We start from the raw sequence: 20,743 nt of genomic DNA, 5'->3' as shown, positions 1-20,743 counted from the left end.
TCCCAGTTTGAACCTTACATTAACTTCACTCTGCTGAACTGAAACTCTTATAAAAGACTTAGGAACTGATCCTGGATGTGACCCTGACTGGGGGCGGGGAAGTGATAAGAAAGCCTGCAGGGAGAACAGCTGTAAGAAAGGCACTCTCCTCATCTTCCCACCCAATTTAATATATATCAAGTCCCATGTTACTTGTTTTTTGCATACTGGCAGCAGAGATCTGGGTTTAAACCCTGGGATCTATGGTAGTCTTATCTCATCAGCATTGAAACATATGCCTAACTGTTGCTTTTAATTTTTAAGTCATAATTATTTTTATTTTTGTACAGTCCCCTGGATTTTTTTCTTGCAAAAATAAAGGCAGTGTACAAGACCACAAGTAACTAATAGCTTAGTTAGGTCTACCAGTTTAGCCATCTGAGAGGCATTTTACCTAAGTGTTACCTGCCTGCCTCTGTGAGATGGAGCAAACTAGAAATCTGAATAGAATAAAATCTTTCTTTCCAGCTTGACAGTATTAAAAACAATATTTCATTCTCTTCCCCCCTTCTGCTGCATACCTTTCAGTGTGCTTGGCAGCATGGCCATATAAGACCAGCCCTACATCTGCAAATACTATTAGCTTAGAAAAATTTTCCCCACACAATGTTGTTATAAAACTCATTTTTGGCCCCATTTCTTGGTGTGTTTTTTTTCATGTTACAGGACATTTTTTTTCCATTTTCTTTTCCCTACATAATGACAGTTTTAAATTCAGCTATTTTGGCCACGTCTAAGTAGCTTTCTTGTGTCCAAATAAAATGTCAGCCTAGAGTGGGTCTTCTTGAACCAATAGCATAGGCTTCTGTAGTTAATTATACTTCTAGGTGAAACTACTGAGACATATAGAGCTACATTAGCTGAAGGTCCTGTTCTCTGTAGCTGGATTCTACCCAGGAGGCAATGGTACCTTTCCTGTCTTGAAAGTTTCTAGATTAAGGTCTAGTTTTTGCCTTAGGCAAAATTTTGTGTAGCCCTGTGGTCATATGCTGCCTCATCTCTTAGTTTGTTCCTTCTTCATTCTGCCAGCTGCCACATGAGCCTTGGAATCTGCCTTATACGGAGTAAAAAAAAATTGGTCCATCTAAATTCAATATTGTCTACTTGGACTGATAGTGTTACCTAGGCTTGCTATGCCTCCCAGTAGAGCTGTGTGAGGGAGGGGGGCCAAGAACTCACCCGGACGGTCTTGCATATGGATGCTTCCCAGTGCCAAAATGATGATGTCACTTCCAGGAAGTGACACCATTGTGCTGGCAGCAACCATGCTCCCACACTTTTTGTGTGGGGCCAGTATAGCCTATTGGGGGCCAAAATTGGCCCCTGCAAATCACAAGAGTATGCCACTGCCAGGCACAATGACATCACTTGAGGAAGTGACATCGTTGCACCCGCTGGGAGCATGTCCACTGCATGCTTGCTCTTGAAGTTCTTTGCCTCCCAGGCCTGTTCCCTACGTCTCACCCCCCCCTCCGCCAGATACGAGGTGGTAGGGGGCAGAGGCTGAAGCAGGGGATCCCACCAAGGGAGACCTCCTGCCAGCAACTCATGTTGTCTGCCACTGTTCAAAGCAACAATGGGAGAAAAATAAAATAAACAACAGCAATGTTGCTGATGTTGCTATGTCACTTCCAGGTACAATGGAACACTTCTGGTATAACCTAGAGCTGCCCTTTGTCACTTCCAGGTTGTACCCGGAAGTGACATAATGACATCAGCAGCATTGCCAACATCAGACCCACATACACTTGCCCTCATCCCCCAGTTCTCCTACTGGTTGCCAGGCTCAGCCTGGCAAGGTCTTAAACAGAGCCATTGGTAGACTTCCTTGCTACATAGGGCTGCCATGTTTCCTTCACTAGGGGTTCCCCAGCATTTTTGAGCCTGCAGGCACCTTATGAATTAGGAGACAAATGAGTAAGATCAGTCACAAAATGGCTGCCACAGGAGGCTGAGGCACCCACAAAATGACAGGGATTGGGTTTATGCCTAAGTCTAATAGTAACTCTTTAACATTTCAGGAAGAAGCTCTTTTTGACTGGATGCTTTAAAATGAACATATTGTTTTAAAATATTTTCTTGAATACACACAGTTTACTTCCAGTGACACAGAGATTCTTGTTCTGTGGTGACAGCTGCTGCCCAAGTAATTATTTTTAAAATTTCCACAGCCAATCAGAAGTCCTGCTGGGTAAAAATCCTATCTGGCCTTGCCACTTTCTAAAAACACTTGGCAGGCATCAGGAAAGGTGTTAACGGGTGCATGGCCCCTGACCTACATCTTTGATTAATAAAAAAAAATCTTCTTTACATTACTTGTTTTATTCCCATGTATATATCTGGCCATTCTCATAGTAACAGTAGCTAAAGGGGATGTTTCAGGAGCACTTAAACATCACCCCCCAAAAGTCACAAAAAAGTACAGATCTTTGTTTCAATCACTAGTGTCTCTAATTAACCTAGTTATTAATGATCTGGTGTTTGAAAAGATAGTTCTCTGCCTTAGGATCAAACTACACAAGACAGGCCTGCAATCTATTTTAGAGGCATATACCACTGGCTTGGAACCCATAGCCTGATCTTGCATAAATCATACAAGGAAGGTTCTGACTTTCATGACATCCATCTGATTGAGGTACACTCTGGATTAATTCTATCTGCTGCTTATCTAGACTCCTTCCAGGGGCAGACTGGGAAATGAAAGTGACTCTAGAGCACGCCAAAATGAGAGCTCCCTGTGGCACTAAGAAAGGATAGTTGGCAGAATAGCTGACTGAAGGCACTCTTGGCCATTACACCAACTTGCATTTCAAACAACAAGGCTGGGTCCATCCCCCCCCCCCAAATTCTTAACTTGTTCTGCAGATGCCAACTCCACCCCATCCACTAAAAGTAAATCCAGCCCCTCTAAACCTTCCCAGCTAGCATCACCTGTCTTTTCTGGATTCAAATTCAGATAGTTCTGCCTTAGCCATATGACAACCTCTTCAAAGCATACGTTTAGAGTCAAGACAGATATAGCTGGAAGTTTGGATAATGAAATATAGAGATTGGTATCTGCATGTTGATGCTGGTGACAGCCTCATTCAGTCTCATAAGAACTGAAGAGGATGGGTGAGACAGTGGAACCTTGTGGCACACCCACTGTGCCCCTCCCAAGACAAATCCCATGCTGTTAATTCTGGTTTGGGGTGGAAAGGGTCCCAACAGTCTGAAATAACTGAAGAGCTGCTCTCCAAATTCCAACTCCGTATCCCAACTGAAGTATAAGGATGGAGTAGTCAACTGATAAATCTAACAGGAATTACTGTTCCCTATCCAACTTTAAACAAGGATTGTCCACCAATGAAAATAAAGCCATCCTGGTTTAGAACCCAGGCCTAAAACTGGATTGAACTGAGTCAAGGGCCCAGAGTTAAGAAGGATTCCACAAGGGAGACTGTGGCCGCCAACTGGCCACTTCCTAGCTATAGCCAACGCTACTGTAAGGTGAGTGGAGAATTTTTCTCTGGCTCAGATGTACAGTCCATACCATGGAATAATTCAGTTATAAATATCAATATTAATGCTGAAGATTAGAATGATCATCTGCTGAGGGGTGTACTTCAGTCCCAGGGATTATAGCATTCTGTGAATTCTGCTGTTATTTTCTTTTGTGTTTCTTAAGCCTAACTACAAACCAAGAAGTCCGTACAACTAACTAACTACAAACCAAGAAGTCTGTACAAATTCTAGTATTAAGAGAAAGGAATAATACATTTCTATTCCTTCTCCTCATAACATTCTCAGTTTTATAATCCTCTTTTATACCTGACTCCTTTAGTTGTCTTTTTCTAAACCAAAAAGCCTCAATTGCTTTAGCTGTTCTAAGAGAGAATTTTGTCCCACATTTAATTTTTACATGCATCCTTACAAAGAAGTATCCTCCCCCCCCCGCCTTTTTCCACACATGTGCAAATTAGGTCTTCTGAAATTATCTTAACTGGAAATTAAGGTCCATTTTTAAAAGACAGACATTTTCAGTGTCCCATGATGTTTGACATACAGTAATTCAAAGTATCTCAGGATTATAATAAAAAAGCTCATCACCTATGGTTTAGAAATAAAAGAAACTTAATAATGTGCAAAAGATCACCCTTAACTAAGGACCACCTGAAGAGTACATAAGCCACTGAAGTGGTTTCTATTCATTCTACAGGTTATATATATAGCGTACTCAGGAAGAAACATTAATTTACCAGGGACGCTTCTCTCAAACAAGATTTAATCTAGATTCACTTCTATGCACACATCAAGCACCTAAGAATGAGAATCCCATCTTATGCATTAATTCTGATTTTCTCTCTCTTTTCCCAAGGTTTCCTACTTTCTGTTTCAAAGTCGATGCGAAAAGCGGAAGATGACATGCTATTAAGTGCGTTCAGTCTTGGAAAAGTAATCCAAAATGGCGGAAAAGCTGAAAAGTCACTGCCGGCATCTTCTCTTGAACATTATAAAATTGAGGACAGCAGTTTTCTGAATGAAGAGGAAGATGGAGCCCCAAAGTTCTCAGTGAGTTTCCTCTTTTTAGCAGTCATATTTAAAATCCATTAGTGGTGCAGCTGAAACAATCCAACACATTAGCAGTGCAATTCTAGACACAGTTAAACCTGCCTGAGCCTGTGGAAGTGAATGAGCTTAGAAGGGTATAACTCAGACTGCAAAGTGAGGGATTTTTTTCAGCTGTGCTGTTACTCTGGGGCTACCATTGAAGAGTTCACTCTTCCAACTTCATTTCTTTTTAATAATAATAAGTATGTTTGAAAACTTTAACCAAATGTAGTTTCTACAAGCCAATCTTGTAGTGCAAACAAAGACTTACACCCTTCTAAGCCCACTGACATCAATAGATTTAGAAGGGTGTAACTCTGCTTTGGATTGCACACATCAGCTCAATATATATAAAGTTTCAATGTGTTTTAGTAAAACAAAAGTGCCTCTTTCTTCGGTTAACAAATACCCTTAATGCTCTTACTTGGGACAAATAAAACCCTGTTTTTTAGGGTGCCATCCTAATCCATTAACATTAGTGGGTACATATACTTTGTCTACAAAATCCTGTAGCATGAACCTGCATTGAAGGCAAAGGTTTCCACAGTGTAGATAACTGCTGGGTCCCAAATAGTGCAATCTTAAGCAGAGTTCGTCCAGGCTAAGCCCATTGAAATCAATGGGTACAGACTGGAGTAACTGTTTAGGATTGCACTGAGAGATACCCATGTTTTCTATATATTAGGCTTCCCTGGTTTTTGGTCCAGATGCAGCCTCTGATAAAGCATGAAAAGCTGCAGTCAAAAAGACCTTTAGGGACTGGGTGGTGGTGGAGAACTCTGAAGCACTTCCACATACTTGGATGCCATTATTAATATCTCATTAAATTTCATGTTTTTTTTTCAAAATTCAGAACACAGGGTTGAAGCACCATGTCATAAGCCACAGCCGACCGCTGAACCTGCCTCTTAAGCAGCTTCCTTATTTTTCACTGGAGGAACCTGCGGCTTTTCCAGCTGAAGCCGAAGTTCAAAGTATTGAATCCATACAGGAAAGGAGAGAAACGGGAGATGATGAAAATTCAGCTAAATTACCTATCGGAAGAAGAGACTTTGACAGTAAGTATATTTTCAGATTATTTCAAGCAACAACACTGGATGGTTTCAGTGCATTCCTATATCTGTTAAAACAAACCATTAATGCGGCAGCCGTTTCTAAAAAAAAACATTTATTAGATAAATGTATCCAAATATTCGAAGTTTTTAAAAAGTTAGCAAAAATATACAAAACGCCACTAGTGCTGAAAGTGCATTTAAACACCATTTGTCACAAATATTATGTGCCAGCTAACTATTTTTCTGACAAATCAGAACTTCTGTGTTTTCTGCAGTGCTCAGGTGTATGCTGGGAAGAGTCTATCGACCATGTTGGCAAGTCTAAAGGGAAATCTAAACTATGGCAGGACAATCTTTGGAAGAGATAAAACCATTTTCATGAAAATTAAATGATGTTGTAGTTTAAATGTTACTGTGTATGTATTTTGGAGGGGGAGGTGTCTAAATATTTGTATGTCAGAAAAACAATGCATGATCAAATAACTGTACTGATTATACATTATTAAAACTGATAATTCTGCAAAGTTTGTTGTCTTGATCTGCTTGTCCAAATACTGTACATATACTAACTTTAATTCGTAATTTATAATCACGGCAAAACCAAGATGTTCATTCAACAACTGATGCTTGTTTCTTTTCAAAGATTACAGTGGCATTAATGGTTCCAAAAAGCAATCCGCTAGGACAACATTTACAATTTAAAAAAATGAGTTAGTTTTGCTTGACCGACAATCAGTTTGCTTTTTGTTGCCGTTTTGCCACATTTTACTGCTCCCTTTATTTTGTTGTCCAAACTATTCTGGCATTTCGCCACAGCCTTTGGTTTCTTACTATGTACGTGCTGAAGTGATTCATTTTCATTAGTGCCTATGGCATTTTCACTAGTCCTATCCACCTGCTTCCTCTTTGAGCTCTTGTTTCTTGGCTGGCAACTCAATTTTCCTATTTCTTTACTTCTGCTTCCATTCTGATGAACATTTCCAGAACTAGTTCCAAGTGCAGCACTTGCAAGATGTGAACGGAGGCATTCTGTTGGTTAAGAGAATAACATTTCAGCAACACTCCAGGAAATGAACGCACACACACAGAAGGCAAAGCATAGGAAAAACTAAATGTTAAGTAACTAAAACATATAAAGTATCACACAACTATTTTAAGTGATAAATTAAATATTAGCCATACTTTGCCTTTGAAAAGAATTGTTACTCTTTTGTTTGGTATGGTGACTGACAACAGACCTTAAAAGTCTCAGGAATTTAGAAATAGTCTCAAGAAATGTCTAGAACACAGCCTTCACAAGGAGACAGTTCCCCCAAGTTATTTCATTTTACATGTGAGCAGTACCAGTTTTATTTTGGCATGCAAAGGTGGACGAACGCAAAGGATAAACCTCAAGACCACTGCTTGAATAGCAGTTCTAGGGAGCTTTTCTAGCTGCTGTTACAACGGTGACTATGCCCAATGAATTTGTGACTGCCAGATTTGTGCATAAGATGGCCCCTCAGCAATGATTTTTTTCCAGAAGATAACAGACACAAGAGAGCAGTAAAGATCAATGCTAACATGCAATGCTATTTTCCACTACAGTAGTACCTAAAAGGATTTTTATCACCCAAATGCTCACTAAGCTCTTAAGAGAAGTGGTCAGTTTGTCTTAGATTAATTTGAATCATGGAGTAAACCTGTCTGTACAGAAGCAATTCTCATTTTAGTCAACGGACCTTATCTCAGGAAAGTGTAGGTAGGACTGCAGCCTTAGGCAACTCACAGTGCAATCCAAGGAAGAGATACAACATTCTCAGTCCATTGAAATCAATGGGCTTAGAAGCGTGTTCCTCTGTGTAGTGTTACCAGAACTGCTCTTTTATTATAATGGGGAATTAGCTGTAGCAGTCTGTAACTATTAATATTAAGCGAGGATCATAACCTATGTTTACGGAGGTCCCGATCCCAGACACTCTAGTGAAAAAGAGGCAGACAAGGAGTAAGGTCCAAACACGTGTATTGAGTGTAGCGTAAGCCTAGCTTGCACAATCATACAAAGAACATACAAGGTCTAAGAAATACAGAGTAGGAAATACAGAGACGTTCGCATTAGCTGGTTCCCAACGATGATAGGGGGAATACTCACTTATCCTGGAGCGAAGCAGAGACACAGCAACGAGGGTGGCCCAATGCCAGCACTGGGACCACAGATGGACAGCAAGGAAGTCTGGATAGGAATGGCCTGAGCACCGAGTGGTCTGGGAGACCAGCTTAAATACCCCAAAACGTACCCTGGGGCTGGTGCTGTACTTGGTGGTTCTCACAGTTTAAAACAAAGGGTCTAATGGGCTACTGAATGGCTTGGATGGGCCACTTTGGTAATCAGATTGTGATAAGTGACACCTCAGGAAGAGGGGACAAAAGAGGGAGGGGGAAATCCAAGTGGGCTGAAAGGATGTTCCAGCGGACAGGGCTTGTCCTGATGTCATCAGCTTTGGAATGCGGAGGTTTCTTTGAGATGCATTCCCTAAGTGCTTGGGATGGTCGGCACTTAGTTCCTTCTCCGGGGCGGCTCCTAAGATATGCAGAGCGGGGCGAGGGGCTCTCGCTGCGGACGTGGTGTGCCCGCTTCGCCGAAATGGCTTCTCAAAGCAGTCTTCTTCCCAGGGTCTTCTGGCTGCCTGAGAACATGGATGCCGGCTGGGCATAGCTGGGGCTGGATAGCAGGCTGCCCGGTAGCAAGGGCAAGCTTGGAGACCGGCTCGCGGGAGGCTCCAGACGGGAACTGACCAGGGAGCGCCTAGCCAGGCTCGCTGGAGGTTTCCCCGGCAGGCGCCCGGCTGCTAGCAGCGGCTTGGGCCCATATGAGGCAGGCTTCCATGGAGGCAGCGGGAACAACACTTTAAAACACAGTCCAAAGCAGGGAACAGCACGGTCCGGGGTAGATGGCAGCGCAGGCACGGGGCACACTTGTAACAGAGTCCAAACACACACGGGGAATTCCAGATACAGGTCAGGGCAGGGTTGCCCAGAAAGAGAGTCCTTTTGTGCAGTTAACCAAACATGGAGTCAGTAAACTACACAGTCTATTGCAGCAGCAGGGTAATTGACGCGCAGGCAGGAAACTGACACGTGTATCAGAGCACACACGTGCAAAGCAGTCTTTGGTGCAGCAGTAAAACAGTGATGCAGGAAACTCTAACACAGTTCATAGCAGGCTTCAAAGCAGGGGAGGGGGCCTACTTGGCAACAATTCCCCCCCTCGGAGACCCCGGGACGTCAGGCGCGCGGGTCTCCGAACTTGACTTCAAAGGTGAGGTGGTCGGCAATGTCCGGTAGTCGAGCTTCGAGCGAAGAAGGAGTGGGAAGGGAAGGAGGGGGAGGCGTCACTCAAAAATTTAGTTTGGAGAACCACCTAACCGAATAAGTGCAATTTAGATCAGCCAATGGGCTGCAGGTCTCTGGGTTCACACCAGGGGGTGTGCTAAGTGCAATCGTCAGAATAAATAGCAATAATTCATAGCAATAGTAATTCATAGCAATAGGCAGCAATGATCAATTCATGCATATAAATAACAACAATTCATATTTGGGTACATTGATCAATTCATGGCGGGAGGTAATTAATACGGAATTCATGGTGGGTTAAAAGCATTAAAACCAGGAGCAATTCATATACATGGATTAATTCATAAGCATAAGATTTAAAAGCAAGGACAATTCATGGTTCAATTCATGAATGTAGGATTAAAAGCAATTCATACACGGTAAAGTGAAATGTGCAAGCAAGGCATAATTCATTGATGGTAGGCTAATTCATAAATGGTTAAAATCATAAATACATAGATACATAGGGTTTAAAATGATAATTCAGGAAGTTAAAACCGATTTCATAGATGATAGCAGCAATAGTAAAAGCAAGTGCGGAGAAATAATTCATGGGGGGGTAAGCGGCGGAAGGGTTCATGGGGGCCAGAAAAATACACTCTGCAATTAAAAACCAAATCAATATGGCTGGATTAAAATCAAATTCATAGACTAGAACTGCCTCGGCGGAGGGAGTCGGGTTAAGAAGGCAATTCAAGGTTAAAATCAAATTCATAGGGATAAAGTTCGTGGGCGCACTTGCAATAGATAGAGAGAGGGACTAGTTCGGGGCTAAATTCATGGGAGTTAAAATTCATGAAAGCAATGGAAAGAAATTCATAAAAACAATAGAGCAACAAAGATCACAGACGGCTCAGTCCGCAGTACAGCTGCTGGACTGGGTTGTATATATACAAGAACAAGCAAACTTAGTTCATGTGCTCCAGAACACACTTCCGCCCCCCCTTGCTGTCTACGTCAATCCGCAGAGCAGGGTCGGCAGGCGGCGAGAAGGGCTTCAGGCACACAGTTCTAGTCCTCATGGCGGTGGCGTTGCTGGCGGTCGTTTGGAGAAGGGCCGTGGGCTGGGAGGCAGAGAAATATGTCCCCCCCTAGTCCACAAGAGGGCCTCGGAGCGGCGTCCGGCAGCAGAGCGTCCATGGGGCCGGTACAGGATCCGTACACATAATAAAACATAGTCATAGTTCACACCGGCACAAGCAATAAAACAAACAAGGGTTAAAGGAGGGCGCCAAGAATCACCATTAGGGCAAGAGTGGGTCTGGATTGTAGTGGTCCAGACGGTAAGACAGCTGGAGTTGCTGGAGCTGTCGGCGGCTCCAACAGCCCAAATAAAGTAATGAGGCACATAATAAAACTTGAAAGGCCAGAATAACGACGATCGGGTGCAAAGCCAAATTGTAAATTCCAGTGGCAGTGGGGCTCCAACCAAAGAGGGTTTCCCACCACGAGTGCTCGCCGGTGGTCTTAATCCGCTGGACCAGATCCAAAATCTCCTTTCCGTTGTGGGACACAACCAAAGCAGTGGTGTCCCCGTCCCTCTGGATGCTCTGGAGGGTGCGGTGGAGCTGCGGGTGGGCCAGGAGCTCGTGGATTAGCTCCAGACCGATGCCAAGGGAGATGGGCTTCACATGTCGATAGATGGAGGGGGCCACCAGGATCTCTTCTTGGGTCCAGACCGGTACCGTGTAGGTGAAGTCGCAGGCTGCTACCGAAGACAGGTTGCAAAAGCAGCGGTTGACTCCCGGGATCACGGGCTTGAGCTGGAACGAGTTCAGGACCACAAAGTCGCAGGCCGTTCGCACGCAGGCACATCCTTTCCCAATGTAGACCACAGCGGAGCTGTTCTCCTGGACGACCTCGAAAGGGCACTCATTGAGGGCGTCGACTTGCGGGGCTACACAGGGGTGATGAGGTGCAAAGGCTTGGTCCTGGCAGATGAAGCCGGTCTGGTCTCGATGCTGGCACCCTTGGAGGCTGACGAGCTGCCATCCGGTCGGGGTGAAGCGGGCCCAATGGTCGGGGTGGCGGGCGTAGAGGACTTCGGTGTCGCTGACTTGGAGTCCCAGAGGCACGACTGGATACACGTGGAATGACTCGTGTGCACTGGCCGTTAATAAAAATAATTTAAGCTCCTGGGTGGTCGGTGAGAATGAGGAATTTACGAGAGACCACCAGGATTCAAGCTCCAGTTCAAGGGGTGACAATTTGGGCATAATCAATCTTTTAATTTCCAGGGGCAAATGCCCGTCCGTGGCTTGCCGAATTAGCCCCATGGCCACAGCCTGATTTAATTGTTGGGCTTGCACACATGCCATGGCTATTGACATGTTGCGTTCCAAAGACTGTGTCCCTTTGAGCAGCAGAGAAAAATCTCTTTCAATTTGACTCTCCCAGTTAACTAGAATGGAGCTGATCTCGTGTTGCCCATTCGAAATGGAATTTAGGGACTGCACCACCGGTTTACCTAAGTCAGAGATGCTAGTCGTAACATGGGCAAACTTATTAGCGAGAGTCTCAATGTTGACCGAATCCATGATTGCTAAGCCTCCGGCTGCAGGAGCAGTCCAGTCGGCAATGCTTCGTCTGGCACGCGAGAGAGAAGGAGAGGGATCGATCCACAGTTGTAGCCATGCATTCCAACCCTTGCTACCGGCCTCCAGATAGGGAGCGCACTGCGGCAGCTTCTGGGTTATATTTAGCTCAGCTAAGTCTATGCGGATCTCTTTTAACGACATTTGCGGGCGGACTAGAACCCTCTCTCGAATGTCAGTCTTCAAAACATGGGAGCCCACTATATGCGTGCCGCCTTGGCTTAATTGTTCATTGCTAGCAATCAAAGGGTCAATTTGGATGGTGTGGGTCTCCTGGGTCCGGATCAGCAGGGAGTAATTGCCTGGTTCATGAGTCAAATCTACAACGAGCAGCCCAAGCCGGTGAAATTTCTCTACTAGGGGCTTGGTTTGGCATTCGGGCGTCTGTTGAACCAGAATCCAATCGGGTGGGCCATGTTTGGCTAGATCTTCCTCCTTTACAATCCAGGTCAGGTTCTCCCAGCGTTCTATAGCAAAGGAGAGAACTGCGCCTGAAGGGGGCGTGATAGTGACTGCTGCTGATTCAGTGGTAGTGGTGCCTAGTAGGATGGTCATTCTAAAGGGGTCTCCTGCCTTCCATACTGCGGCCGACACTAAAATAACTTCACAGTATGGTCCGAGAGCCTCAGTGACAAATGGCGAGGTTTCGAAGTTGGCAGGGGTGGTATATCTGTCTACCACCGGGACTGCGGTGGGGGCTGGCCTGATACGGGGAAGAAACATACAAGGAATCGGAGCAAGTGGTGAAACTGTATCAGTAGGCGAGTAACACACTAATTCTTGGGACAGAGTTTTTACTCCTACACATAAAATAACGAGCTCTGGGGGTCGGATCCACTGCTCTTCACAACTGCGGAAGTTAGTGCGATCCGTCGGGGTGGTCATATTACTCTGCTGCACAACCTTGCAGACCATCATTTCATTCCCTGCCAGGGTATTAATACATCTCCAGTGGGGGTAGGGCATTAATTTGGACGGGCGTCCCTCTATTAGGGTGCCTGCCAGCACGAGCAAACACAGAGTGGCCAGGTGCCTCATCTCCTGGCCTTCTTTTTCCTTTTGTGGTGAAAATATCCTGGGGAGACCTGCGGATATAAGTACAGGCTCCCTGAGTTTATTGCAGCAAAAATAAAAAAAGGGGGAAAAGGAAAAAGGGAGAGCGTTTTTCTGCCAGCACTGTCTATTAGGTGGGGCTCGAACGAGAAGTCCCGGAGCACTAAGCGAGCCTTCCAGCTTGTTGCTCTGGGGAACTCCTGTGTGAAGGTTTCTTTCTAAAGCGTGTATATTTCAGGGGGGACGTTTTTGCGTCGAGCAAGGGTCGGCTGTGCGTTAGGCGGGATTATGCAAACTCGCCCCAGGGGTCCCTGGGTGCCTAGGCTATGTGGCTTTCAGGTGCCCCTTGCTCGGTGGCGGGCTGTTTTTATTTTGCGGGCTGAGAGCTGTCGGTCCGGCTCGGCCTGGCCTTGCCGTTTTAAAACGAAAAAACTAAAGAGCGGTTTCCATTAACTATAAGGGTTGCTGCAGACGGGGGCCCTCGTTTTAATTTTTCAAAAATAGGCCTTCGTCATATGTTTGCAGGACAACCAATTTTTGGGGGGGGACTCCCTCGGGAGGCCCCATCTTCTAGTTAAGGAAAAAACGATACACCGGGCAAAAAAGGAAAAATACACTGAGCAAAAGAAAAATGCACTGAGCAAAAGAAAAATACACGGAGCAAGAGGCATACGGGTGTGGGGTACTTTTGGGTTGCCCTCACCTGGAAGGCCTGGCAGGGCTTCATTATAACTTCAATATGTCTCCCCCCCTTCTTTTCCCTTATACGGTACGGGCAAGGGAAAAGATTACGTGGGGCGGTCGGCTGCTGGCGGAAAGGGCCGAGGTGGAGCCGAGGGCGCTCGGCGGCGTTTATCGAAAAGCGGCGGAGGCGGCCGAGATCTGTCGGCGCCACTGAGTCTGGGTGAATCGGGGGTCATCTTGGCGCGGGGGATCCTGGCTATGTAAATGAGGCACGCTGCCCCTTGTGCGTGGCGAACGCACCTCAATAACACATTCCAGGGGTAACATATTTACAAAATACTGGCGGGTCTTTTACTTTTGCACTAAAGCGTACTGGCTGGTGGCGCCGTATAGCAACTCACCATGACGAATATGAACATTAGTAAAAGAGGGATGTTGGGCTATCTGGGGGACCTTTTCCAGGGGAGGCACGGCCCTCAAAGCCAAAGCCGACCATCATGCGAAAGCGTGGGTCTGGCAGGTGAGACCCCGAATCTACGTAGATGCGGGATCTTCACCAGCACGGCGGGTGATATATTTTCGAATACAGGGATCACCTTTTTTGGTGGTTCCACTATGTTCGAAAGAATGTATGCACCCTTGGGCTAAAGCCTCTCCAAACACTCTCACACACAGCAAATCTCCCTTGCTTGTGTAATTTTTTCCGAACATGCGGCTTATAATCCAATTAAGAATCACTTTCGGTGGTGGTCCTATTTGGCTTTGGTTGCCGTGTCTTCCCCAAGGGTCCCAACTGTGGGGCCCGCCTAATGAAGTTAAAGAATAGAACTGACAAGAAATAACAAAAACACTAAATGATTATATGAAGCCAAGTTGGCTTTTTACATCTAATTTCAAAAGGGAATTGGGCTACAGGTTCACACACACATAAAGTTAAGACTGCACAACGAAAAGGGACGGGGGCTGCGGGGACTTGAACTCAAGTCTCCTTAAGGTGGCTTTTCCACTCCTGGTTCCAATCCCTTCCAAATTCTGACAGGGAACCAGTGATTACATTTATTTGGGCTTACTTCAGCCTGGGAGAGGACAAAAGGAAGAATGGGGAGGAGGTCAGAATCCTGGTCTGGCCAGCTTTTCCATTTCAATGAGGGGTGGGGGTATAGCGCTGAGTGGGAACAGTCTGTTTTAGATGTTGCTAGCAACTGGGATTCTTTCTGGAGTCTGCTCACTTGCCTTATTACATTCCTGTCTGCACTTACTGCTGGAGGCTCTACCTTTTCACTAAGTTTTGGGCTTGAGCCTTTTAAAACGTGCAAACAGATACACAAATGTCTTTGAATTAGCTCAAGCACTATTAAACCACACAAGCACAACATAAGGTTTTCTTCAGGGGTGTTAGTCAGGGAAGGCTGAGAGAAAGCTATTTGGTGTGTAGTTGCAAGCACTGGTTTTTCAAAGCAATTTAATTCTTTTAAAGGAACTGCATTTTTACTCTCGTCTGTCTGGTTTTCAGGGCCATTGCAAGAGGGCACAGTCACGGTGGGCTGTGTATAGCTTGGCTGGGAGCACTCTATGGGAGCCAAGACAATTGCTTGGGGAATGACTTTTAAACTCTGCACATGCTCAGAGGCTAAAGTGAATTCTGGCTTCTTGGGCATGGGGGCTGAGGCAGAAATTGGAGGCAAAGGTGACTGACTACCTGTTTCACTGCCTTTGGCGGGGCGGGGTGCTGATTCAATCACTGATTGTTCCTCTAGAGTCTTTATTCTGGCCTCAGTGAGTCTCTGGGATTCCAGGAGACTTTGCATCAGGGTTTTTAAAGTGGCAGTTTCATTATTCTGGTCCTCCAGCAAAGTCTGCATGCTAAGGAATTTATTGTGGAGCTGCTCTTTCTCTATTGTGCAAGAATTTAGTTTTTCCTTTAATTCCTTATTCTCCTTATTAAGCTCATTTATTTTTAAATTCTGTTCCCTATTTACACTTATGAGTTCATGGATTTTATTTTGCAGCTCTGCCAGATTTCCTTTAGAGGTGTCTGGCAAAGTTGGTGCTGGGTTCTGGGTGCGAATCACCCTTTGGAATCTTTCCTTCTCTCTTTTAAGTTCCAAGCTATTTTTAGTTCCCGGAGGTCGAAGGCTAGCCTCAACCTTTGGTTTTCTCCCACGGGCAGTTAAGTGGGGAGAAGCATGTGTGACCCCCGGGCATCCCTATTGGAAAAAGGGGTTCCCAGCTGGTGGCGGCTCTCCTCTTACTGTAGCCACTGGCTGTGCATGTTGGGGAGGGCCTTTCCCAAGGGTGTCTAGAAGGGCAGAGAGAAGAACTGAAGTGGGCTGCTTGTGGAAGAGCTCCATGTCTGCCCCATGATCCTTGAGCCGCTTCCAGAGTTCCCAGCGGAGTGAGTCCCTGGCTGGCGGCAGGCCGCCTAGGTCAGAGGGCTCCTCATGGTCCTTTGGCTGCGGTCTCCAGGAGTCAGCCTGACTTGGGGGAGGGTAGACCTGGTGATTGTAGGGGTGAGGTGCCCGAGGGGGCGGGGGTGCCGAGGGCAGCGCAGGTCTCCAGGGCTCAGAGGGTCCCTGTGGGGAGGAAGGGTAGTGACTGGGGGTGGGCGCAAAGGTTACTCCTGGACGGGAGTCCCTCTGGCTGCGGCCCCGAGTGAAGCTACCGCTTCTCCCACGCAAGATGCCACCTCTAGGCTCCGAGTACGAGCTATGCCCTTGGGGCCGATATTGGGAGTGGGGACCATGGTTGGCATACGTGACGGTGTTGATGGGCTCACTCTCTTTCCTATGGGGGGCCGGGGACTTCACATGGCGGATGGCGCCGGTCTCTCGCAACAGGCCAGCAATGCTCCTGATGCGGGATTCCAGGTCTCCCCATGAGATGCTCCCGGGCTCCACTCCTGCTAGTGCTAGGCGGGTGGTACTATTGAGTCCATCTAAGACTGCTCTCCTGAATTCTAATTCGTCAAAGTCGGGTACATCGCTTGCATCTAGGTCCACTTCGTCTGACAGCTCTGCAAGAAGCTGTTTCCTAGCTAAATATGCCTCTGGGTCCTCTCCAGGTTTCTGGGACTCCGCGATATACAGGGCTTTCAAACTCTTGGTGGGCCACAGGAATGCACAAATTTCTTTAATTGCTCCATACTGACTGCGGGTGGCTAACCTTCGGTTAGAGATATAGGCATTCAGGGCCGAGACTATTTCAGGGGCAGCGCATTGGCAGGCCAGTTGGGCTACATCGGAACCACTGGCGGAGGGCTGGGACATGGTCACGTGTGCAAACCATTGTATGGCTGAATCTCGGTTCAGGGGTCCCATGCGGTCCGCTATGGCTTGGAGCTCATCGGGCCTCCAATTGCGGGTCTCCTTAACTATTCGGTCTGTCTTCCTGCCATCATCGTCTGTGGTGACAATTTCTTTGGTAGCTATCGGATGGAGGGGCTGTGGAGCTTCCTCGGGCTGGGGCGAAGGAGGTGACCAGTTGTCGGTACTACCTTCGGGGAGGGCCAAGAGGGCTGCGGGATGCACGGCGGAAATTACGGCCTGCTGCATTCCCAGGTGCTGTTTTAGGGCCTCTAGCTCCCTCTTACAAGCGGAGTGGTCTGCTGCGGCTATCTTTGCGACTTTCTGCTCTGCCATGAACTGGGCAGCATGGGTTAACTTTGCAATTTTCTCCTGACCTTCAATTACTGCGTGCTCAGCCATATCGGCACGAGCGGTGGCTACTTCAGCCTTGTGCTGGGCGTCCTGGAGGGCAGCGGCTAGTCCCTGCTTCTCCAGCATGAAGTTAACGCGTTCTGAACGCCACTCGGCTGCTTTTTCCTCATGTTCCTTCTTTTCTCTCTTTAGCTTTTCTATCTCCTGTTCCTGTTCTTCCTGAGCTAGCTGTAGCTTATTAATTAGGGACACGCTGTCCTGTAGGGCGGTGAAAAGTGCCCAGGCTCCATACCTATCCTTCTTACTGGACCTAGGTTTCTCTTTTTCGCAAAAATCTTGGAAGGCGCTTCTGACTATCTGGAGCGGGTCGGGTCCCTTGAAGGAACCGGCTTCCCAAGGGCAATCTCCCTTCTTAACTAGCCACTTCTCCAGGCGGGGCACGGTGGGGGCTGCCCGGTACATTTTTTTTTTCCTTTTTAGTTTAAGGCTGATCTCGGGGGAGGTTAAAGAGTAGATCAGCGACACCAGGGGTGGGGGGATTAAAGCTGCTCAAGGGTTTTAACAACTTCTTCCTCTCTATGTTCCTTTTGGGAGGTTTATCCTTCCCTCAGGTCCTCAAGGGTTTTTACCAGGGGGTTTTAAGGTTCTACTTTTAGGGTTTACAGGGTATTTTTAAGGGTCCTACACTCGGTTCTTCTCCACCGGGGGAGAAGGAAAAATTCCTATTCCCGTTTCAAGCTTGCCTACAAGCCACGGGACCAGGAAAAGTTTACTGGCTCAGAAGGTGCTCTCAAGCTCTCTAAGCCCAAGAACCAAAACGCTTAGTGCTTCCAAGCCTCTGCCTAGAAGCCAAAGCTCAGGGGTCTCCCAAGCCTATACTCGGAAACCAAAAGGTGTCCCCAAGCCTCTGCTCGGAAACTGAAGTGCTCCCAAGCCTCTGCTCAGAAGCTGCAATTAAGGGGTCTCCCAAGCCTCTGCTCAGGCAACCAGAAATGCTCCCAAGCCTCTGCTCAGAAACTGAGGTGCTTCCAAGCCTCTGCTCAGAAGCTACAAATGCTCTCAAGCTCTCTGCCCAAGAACTATACTCAAAGTGTCCCCAGGCCTCGTGCTCAGAGACAAACGGTTAAACTGTCTCCAAGCCAAGACCAAAAGACTACAGCGCTCAAGGACTGCCTCTGCAAGTCCCCAAGCAAAATTGCTCAGGAGTAAAGCTTACTGTACTCCCAAGCGAGGTGCGCTCAAGAGTTCTAACAACTCCCAAGCAAAAGTGTGCCCAAGAGTCCCACTGACTCCCAAGCAAGGTACGCCCACGAGTCTGACTTAAAACTCTCAAGCACGGTGCGGCTGGCTGCCGCGGGGCTTCAGGAACCTGGCTTCAGATTCCCAAAGCTAAACTGACTGAACAACCAAACGGACTAACGATCCCTTCACGTTTCCTCCGGAGCGGGGATTGAAGCCTAAGTGCTGGCAGGAACGGGGTTTGGACGGACTTAGGAGAGACGGGGGAGGGCGGAAAAGAATTTTATATGTGCTGCTTCAGGATATATAAATCTATAGAGCCTACTTCTGGGATCCCACCCACATAGACGCGTTTAGGCGGCCCGGAAGGTGGCCAGGAACTTCACCAGTTCAGAGGTCCTCACCCACAGTACACCGGTTATAACGGCTGGAGGGCCTCGCGGTGCACCACAAAAGGCAAGTAGTCCAAAGCTGGCTGAAGGAGGAAATGGGGGAAAAGCCAACCCACAAGATAGAGATGCTCGCTAGAGCCACACACACTCACACTTTTAATTCCCTAAGCTAAATTGCGCCCTTTACACTGAGTTCTGGAAAATTTTCCTCTATGTCAGTTCGCCGAAGACACGCGTGTCGACTCGCGTGTATTCACACGAACTGGGTTATGCCTGCATTCTCCACCAGTAAACTGTTACCAGAACTGCTCTTTTATTATAATGGGGAATTAGCTGTAGCAGTCTGTAACTATTAATATTAAGCGAGGATCATAACCTATGTTTACGGAGGTCCCGATCCCAGACACTCTAGTGAAAAAGAGGCAGACAAGGAGTAAGGTCCAAACACGTGTATTGAGTGTAGCGTAAGCCTAGCTTGCACAATCATACAAAGAACATACAAGGTCTAAGAAATACAGAGTAGGAAATACAGAGACGTTCGCATTAGCTGGTTCCCAACGATGATAGGGGGAATACTCACTTATCCTGGAGCGAAGCAGAGACACAGCAACGAGGGTGGCCCAATGCCAGCACTGGGACCACAGATGGACAGCAAGGAAGTCTGGATAGGAATGGCCTGAGCACCGAGTGGTCTGGGAGACCAGCTTAAATACCCCAAAACGTACCCTGGGGCTGGTGCTGTACTTGGTGGTTCTCACAGTTTAAAACAAAGGGTCTAATGGGCTACTGAATGGCTTGGATGGGCCACTTTGGTAATCAGATTGTGATAAGTGACACCTCAGGAAGAGGGGACAAAAGAGGGAGGGGGAAATCCAAGTGGGCTGAAAGGATGTTCCAGCGGACAGGGCTTGTCCTGATGTCATCAGCTTTGGAATGCGGAGGTTTCTTTGAGATGCATTCCCTAAGTGCTTGGGATGGTCGGCACTTAGTTCCTTCTCCGGGGCGGCTCCTAAGATATGCAGAGCGGGGCGAGGGGCTCTCGCTGCGGACGTGGTGTGCCCGCTTCGCCGAAATGGCTTCTCAAAGCAGTCTTCTTCCCAGGGTCTTCTGGCTGCCTGAGAACATGGATGCCGGCTGGGCATAGCTGGGGCTGGATAGCAGGCTGCCCGGTAGCAAGGGCAAGCTTGGCGACCGGCTCGCGGGAGGCTCCAGACGGGAACTGACCAGGGAGCGCCTAGCCAGGCTCGCTGGAGGTTTCCCCGGCAGGCGCCCGGCTGCTAGCAGCGGCTTGGGCCCATATGAGGCAGGCTTCCATGGAGGCAGCGGGAACAACACTTTAAAACACAGTCCAAAGCAGGGAACGGCACGGTCCGGGGTAGATGGCAGCGCAGGCACGGGGCACACTTGTAACAGAGTCCAAACACACACGGGGAATTCCAGATACAGGTCAGGGCAGGGTTGCCCAGAAAGAGAGTCCTTTTGTGCAGTTAACCAAACATGGAGTCAGTAAACTACACAGTCTATTGCAGCAGCAGGGTAATTGACGCGCAGGCAGGAAACTGACACGTGTATCAGAGCACACACGTGCAAAGCAGTCTTTGGTGCAGCAGTAAAACAGTGATGCAGGAAACTCTAACACAGTTCATAGCAGGCTTCAAAGCAGGGGAGGGGGCCTACTTGGCAACAATTGGAAGGCATTGATGCAAATCCATTCAGCCACTTAAATAGGCGGAGCTTCAAAGGGGGAAAGAGGAATGGAAAGAAAAGGTTTTAAACGGATAATTGAGGATTCCTTTTACCTGCGCTAGATTCATCTTCAGGGTCCAGAGCGGTCCTTTCCTTGGGTGCTGGATGTATGCATGTTGGGACCTGGCTTGCGCTGAAGGGATGGTCCTTCTTGTCACAGGTTTGGTCATCTTTGTAGGTGCAAGCAAACTGAGATCTGATCAGAGGTTGCTTCAGCTAAATGGAAAAAAACTGATCAACTATAAACATTTCCAAGTGTTTTAAAAATTCTTTTGCTTGAGAAATAAACTGCGTAGCCAGTAATGTGTAACTAGCTCTTTGGT

General features: G+C 47.1%; 2 protein-coding genes across 2 annotated transcripts in view; one reads left to right on the top strand and one right to left on the bottom strand.

The window, feature by feature from the left end:
• The first annotated feature begins 4,317 nt into the window (after positions 1-4,317).
• On the top strand, positions 4,318-6,009 carry PMCH (pro-melanin concentrating hormone). The gene is made up of 3 exons (XM_054988395.1): positions 4,318-4,590; positions 5,483-5,687; positions 5,960-6,009. Exons 1-3 carry the CDS (start codon positions 4,345-4,347, stop codon positions 6,007-6,009), a joined length of 501 nt encoding a protein of 166 aa, XP_054844370.1. The 5' UTR covers positions 4,318-4,344.
• Positions 5,779-20,743, bottom strand: part of PARPBP (PARP1 binding protein) — a 62,245-nt gene continuing 47,280 nt past the window's right edge. The window contains exons 10-11 of the mRNA XM_054988394.1: positions 20,474-20,636; positions 5,779-6,713 (exon numbers count right to left, since the gene is read on the bottom strand). Coding sequence (XP_054844369.1) covers positions 6,376-6,713; positions 20,474-20,636 — 501 coding nt within the window. The 3' untranslated portion in view covers positions 5,779-6,375. The remainder of the gene's footprint in view (positions 6,714-20,473; positions 20,637-20,743) is intronic.

This window comes from Eublepharis macularius, chromosome 9 (genome assembly GCF_028583425.1).
Source record: "Eublepharis macularius isolate TG4126 chromosome 9, MPM_Emac_v1.0, whole genome shotgun sequence".
NCBI lineage: Eukaryota > Metazoa > Chordata > Lepidosauria > Squamata > Eublepharidae > Eublepharis > Eublepharis macularius.
This window is presented reverse-complemented; position numbering and strand designations above follow the sequence as displayed.